General features: G+C 44.0%; 1 protein-coding gene across 1 annotated transcript in view; it reads right to left on the reverse strand.

Annotated features, from left to right (window-relative positions):
* LOC104499051 (fatty acid desaturase 1-like) overlaps positions 1-2,313 on the reverse strand; it is a 9,698-nt gene extending 7,385 nt beyond the window's left edge. The window contains exon 1 of the mRNA XM_010142504.1: positions 2,095-2,313. Coding sequence (XP_010140806.1) covers positions 2,095-2,313 — 219 coding nt within the window. The remainder of the gene's footprint in view (positions 1-2,094) is intronic.
* Between the last annotated feature and the right edge of the window lie 3,337 nt (positions 2,314-5,650).

A 5,650-nucleotide genomic window follows, 5' to 3' on the forward strand; every position in this document is an offset into this window, starting at 1 on the left:
TACTCTTCTGTCTTGCAGAAGGAGTAGAGAGAACAAAATCCTCAGTGTCTGGTGCTTGCTGAGTTTGGCTCTAAAAATCCACGTGGTCAGGATTAAGTCCCTGGAAGAGGACAGAGGACTTTCTTTGCCCATTCTGACATTCCTCTGGCACCTCTGGTTTAGAGTCAGTTTTTCTCTGAGTGCTTCAGACCGGAAGAAGTCAGAGCAAGATGAATTTTTTCGGACAGATGAGCTTTCTACAGGTCTCTAGTGTCACGCTGACAAATGAGTAACTCTGTCCAGGCCCAGAGGACTGGGCAAGTTGTTCCATTATGATTCTGTGCCCCTCATCCTACATTTTTAAATACATTTTTACATAGTTCCATCTTGCCAGGAAGCCTAAACTTGAGTCAAGCTGCACCACAGCATAGAAACAGGAGCCAGAATCCTTTTCAGCAGAATTTTCTGTCCACAATATCAATGTCACAGATTCTTATCAGAGAAACACAAGCCTTTCAGTCCTGCAACCTGTCCTTTCTCCTCCCTGCTCTGATTATCATCTCATGAGAGATCAGCTTCAAGGACTATCATCTACAATGCTCTTAACCTCCAACGCTTGACACCAGTGTGATATTCTGCAATGCGTGTTGGCTCTATTCACAGAGTAATCCACACAGAGGAAGAAAATTCTCACCATATGTATATAATTATGAGCTCTAGAGGAGGATAATTCTCTTTACATATATAATTGTGAGCTCTAGAGGAGGATAATTCTCATTATATATGTAATTATGAGCTCTAGAAGATGGTAATTCTCATCATATATATTTATGAGCTCTAGAGGAGGATAATTCTCACCATGTAGAAATACAATTGTAAGTCCTAGAGCAGCCAAGAGTACTTCGAAAAAAAGTGCTGGGTCCTGGCTTTAGGCAAAGTCATGTACCAGCTGATCTTTTGAGACACCTCCCAGTCCTGTACAAGTGTTTTCTGTAAAAGTATTCCTCAGCATATATGAACATAGCAGCATTTTAAAAGCAAAAAGATCAACAGAATAAAAATGGAGAGCAAGATAAAAGAATGTTGTTATGGTGCGGCATAAATCCACTGTGCACCCACAGTCTTGGCCACTGCGTGTAGTTCTGGTTCTGTCTTCAAAGGGATGTAGTACAACTATACATAGCAAAAAAAAAAAAAAAAAGATGGATAAAGGTCTGGAACAGCTTTCATACTAGAAGAGCACCTTGGAAAAGAGGTAACAAGTTAAAGAGTTTTGAAAACCTGTAAGCGGCATTGAGGAAATGATGTAAAATTTATTCATTGTTTTCAAAACACAGTCATTAAATTATCAGAATATAGGTTTAAATTGTACAAAAGAAATAACGAGGAAATCCAGAGTGTGATATTATTGTAATAATAAATACAAGTAAGATCAAAGTTCGTTCTTTAAACTCATTCATACCAGAGAAATTCACTGCGGTTCAAACCCCAGGGTACCTATAAACCATAATAATCTCCATGCAAGTCCTCTCGCTGGTGGCTGCAGAAGCTGGGAGGACATCACCTGAGGACAAGCCACCGCACGCATCCTGTACTCCTCGACTTTTGTAAAAAAGTCCAGTAACAGAAACTGCAGGAGCTGCCACCAGGCTCCAGGGCCCTCTGGGTGTGCTGGGCAGAGCTGGTGTCCCTTCTTCAGCTACCTCTTGGTGCAGCACAAATTACATCCGCGTCTCCCACATCACATGTTCATTCCCTGATCTTGGTCACGTTTCTCATGCACATGTTATTTCTGACTATTCAGATACTCAGCAAATAGTCTGTAAGATCTCCTTAGAATGCGTTATTTCTGTCAACGAGCAACAAATTATTTTAGAGAAATTCTCTAAATCCAAGAAATTTTTGGGAATCTCTGGAAAATCTATTTTCAAATACTGACTATTTGTAGAATTTTTTCTGCTGGAGCCAAAGGTCATTTTTTCTGTATTTTATCTCATTCCCCCCCCTCCTTTGAAATAGCCTTTTTGCTCAAGACTCTCTTCTCCACTGGAGTCCCACCATGTTATCCTGCCCTGACACGGAACCACCTTCCTCCGTGGTCCTCCTAGATCTTACCGTAGCATCCTGCCCGGCATAGTGGCTAATAACTCTGCTGCCTCCAGGGTGTCGTTTGGAAAACTTGGTGGCATCATAAACCTTCCTGTCAATTACCAGCCATTGCTCCTGACCTTGACCATGGCCGTCGTGGCTTCTGATCTCTTCCCAAGTGAAAAGCTGTAGAAAGGCTGAAACAGGTTGTGTCTCCTTTTTGGTGGAGCCAGACTGTGGTGCCATCTGTACTGGTAGACGTGCAGTCCGCGTGGAGGTTCCTTAGTCCAAGCTTTGCAGCACTGTGTCAGGACAGAGTGTATCATCTCAGCCTGCCCGTTATAGAATCCCACTCCAAGCCACTCCTGGCTGGTTTGCCTCGCCCAAACACACCCTTCCATGGCTCCCTCCTCTTCTGCGTTCACACCAGACACTTTGACACACCCTTGAATAAAAGCCCTGCTCCTTCTTGTCCTTTCTGAGCTGCCTTTGGAAGGTCTGATTACTCATGGGAACTGTAGACTAATTCACCGAGTACAAATAAGCCTAAATAGAAGAATTTTGGGAGATTTTTAGTTAAATGAGGTGGCAAAATGACAGAAAGACTCTTAAGGGAGCACCTCCATGGAGCTTCAGGAACCAAGTAAGGTGAGCTGTTAACCTGCTTCCATACCGCTGGGTCAATACAGGGGCTCAGCCAGCAGAGGAACCTGAGAAAGGCTGCGGGCAGCTCTTCTGCAGCAGATCCTCAGTGACCTTCTCAGCAAACTGAAGCACTGCCAGCATCCTGTAATCCTTTAATTAGTCACTAACGTCAGCAAATCCTGCGTTTCCCATGCAGCGGAGCTTCATAACATGAGAGAGTGCCAAAAACGTAAAGCTGTAAAGGAGCCTGCGTGGAGCGCCAAAAGCTGCTGTTAAATATGTTTGCTAATACCTCACTCAACCATAGCCTTCCTCCAAGGCATGGAGCCAGCTTGTACAGCAGCCCGCTGAAAACAGCAGGATGCCCCAAGCTCTGCAATCCCTCCACAAGGTACCTCTGACAGTCTCGTCACCCCCCAAACTTCAGGTTGTCCCTGAAATTTCCCTTGTTGACCCCGACCCGCTAGATTCACATGTCTGTCTTAACGACAAGCATTGTTGATCAAAACCCCACCAGATCAGTGTGAAGAAAGAACACACGAAGAAAACATTCTCTATATCCAGTTAATTTAACAGGCACATGGACAACCTTTGCACACAGTTTTCAGAGTTTTCTGTGTCTACTCCAGTCGTTCAGTCATCTCATTGTTCAATTCATTCATTCATAAGTCAACCACAGACATGAAGATTTTGGGGTTGATAATAATTAATACTAATAATTAATACCAAGTTTGGCTGTAGATTAGGAGTTTCTAAACCCATGTTTACCAGCACTGATCCAAAGTCTAAGTATCTCTGATGTTCTGCAAGGCCCTGCTGTGAAGAGGTGAGAGTTCTCGGGTGTAAAAACAGCTAAGACAAGGCAACATCGCGTTTCCTATGAAGTCACATTGATTTTCAGGTGACCCAGAAAAACCTAAGCCCACATATATGAAATATTGCCCTACGTGAGATTTAGGATTCTCTTGATCTTGGGTTTGGGGTTTTTTTTTAATCCAAAATTACTCGCCTTGGGTGCTTTTGAGGAAGGTACAAGCAGGTATGGGGTAGTCAGTCCTCATTAGGTTTCCATCCGATCCCTTTAAAAAGCAATTCTGGGTTAAATCCTGAATCATGAGTTGTCCACCTTCCCCCAAACTTTTATTTATGTTTATAAACGCATTACAACGCTTTACAACCACAATATTTGTCTACAAGGATGCCCAGTCCCTGCCCGAAACCTAACGAGTCCTAGGTCTCAGTTCTCTCTGGTGACAGTGAGTTTCACAGACACTTCCCATGTTGTATCAACAGAAGCGGTGGTTGGGATGAGCTTCCCGTTCCGAGCGGGACTGAAGGCACCGAGCTGAAGCTGCAGACTCCAGGAAGGACAGGGAGATAACAAAGCCAAACGACGTTCTTGGTCAAGGTTCCTCAGCAGGGTGAGGTGAAATTACGGCTGTGTTCCCTGACACCCGAGCAGATGGCACGCAGGAAGCCTAGGTGAGAGCTGCTCAGAGCAGAGGTGATCTGATAGGTTATGCATCAGGAGAAAGGCACCGTTTCATTTATACAGAACAACTCGATTTTGAAGGGTTTGTCCTCAAGGGACTCTGGAATGGAGCTTACAGGGTATTTGTGCTATAAATGATGATGCTTCTCAGCCTATAATTATTTTTCTTAGCAAACCCGGAGCAAGTCTCAGACTGCAAAGAGTGGTGAATGTGAAGTCTTGGGTGTTGTCTTCCTCCTGTTTCCCAGTGAATTAACAGTAGCCCCAAACCAGCAGAGACACCTCAGCCCTGCACGGAGTGGGCAGCCTTTCTGGCTGACACCGGGCTGGAAATGACACAATTCTGATTCTTTAAATCGTGCAAATTAGTCTGTCAAGCCCAAACCAACCATTTTATTGACATGTGGCAATGGTTGAACCACCCTGGGTGAAAGAGAACTGGGACTCATTAGAAGGCAGCAATAAAAGAGTGGGAGGAATAAATTCTGTTCTGTTGTCATGTTGCATTTTGTAACCCTTTGTCTTGCTCTAAATAAAAGACTCGAGTCCCTACTAATGACGTGTTCGTGTTCTAGCATGGAACATGTGTAGAGTCTTACGTAAATGGTGTCCATTTGAGGTGGTGGCAATAAAATATGCAATAGTCGTGGCAAATTTCTGCATATGTGGGGTTTTAGACACATGCAAAAAAATTCACGTCACTCCACAGCTGGCTGAAAGCACAAAGCCTCCTTCCCATCGCCCTGTATTCAGACCTGTAAACGTAGCATTTATCTGAAGAGGAGTAGATAAAAATGCGGATTCAGATTCTGTTCTACAAGGAGCTGGAGAATAGAGAGCCAGAAACATTGGAGTGAACAAATAGAGGATGTCCCTGTCCTTACACATCATCAGTGCTCATGACTTTCCTGGCAACACGCTGTGGGTGCCAGTATCCACCAAACCACTGTTGTTACTGAGACAAATGACGTCTGGAACACCAAGAGAATTGTCCTCCATATTAATAGTCTGCGTAGTATTTCATGTCTGAATTTATTTAGCATCAGACCCATCCAGAGGGTCTTGTCATTAATGTTACATTACACCAGAAAGCCTCCACCAAGTCCTTCCCCCATCCGTCGCTATTATCCAGGTCACCAAACACATTTCAGAGCTGTATGGAAACGCCCAGACAGACAGTGAAAGCCACAGTCGTGCTCACCCAGAGAAACTATTGAGAAATAAATCAAAGTGAATTTACACCACGCTCGGTGTTCTGCAACAGCTACCCACACACCTGCCAGAATCCCTGTCGGATGCGTCTGGCAGCTGGTACATGTGCACAGAGCTGTTTTACATCGCTGGAACATCCAGCTCCTATGGGGAGGCTGAGCACTAACAGGCTTCACCTTGTGTGTATATATATATATATATTAAAAAACCCCCATAAATTTATATATATATAAT

The sequence above is a fragment of the Buceros rhinoceros genome, unplaced genomic scaffold (assembly GCF_000710305.1).
Source record: "Buceros rhinoceros silvestris isolate BGI_N320 unplaced genomic scaffold, ASM71030v1 scaffold28438, whole genome shotgun sequence".
Taxonomy (NCBI): domain Eukaryota; kingdom Metazoa; phylum Chordata; class Aves; order Bucerotiformes; family Bucerotidae; genus Buceros; species Buceros rhinoceros.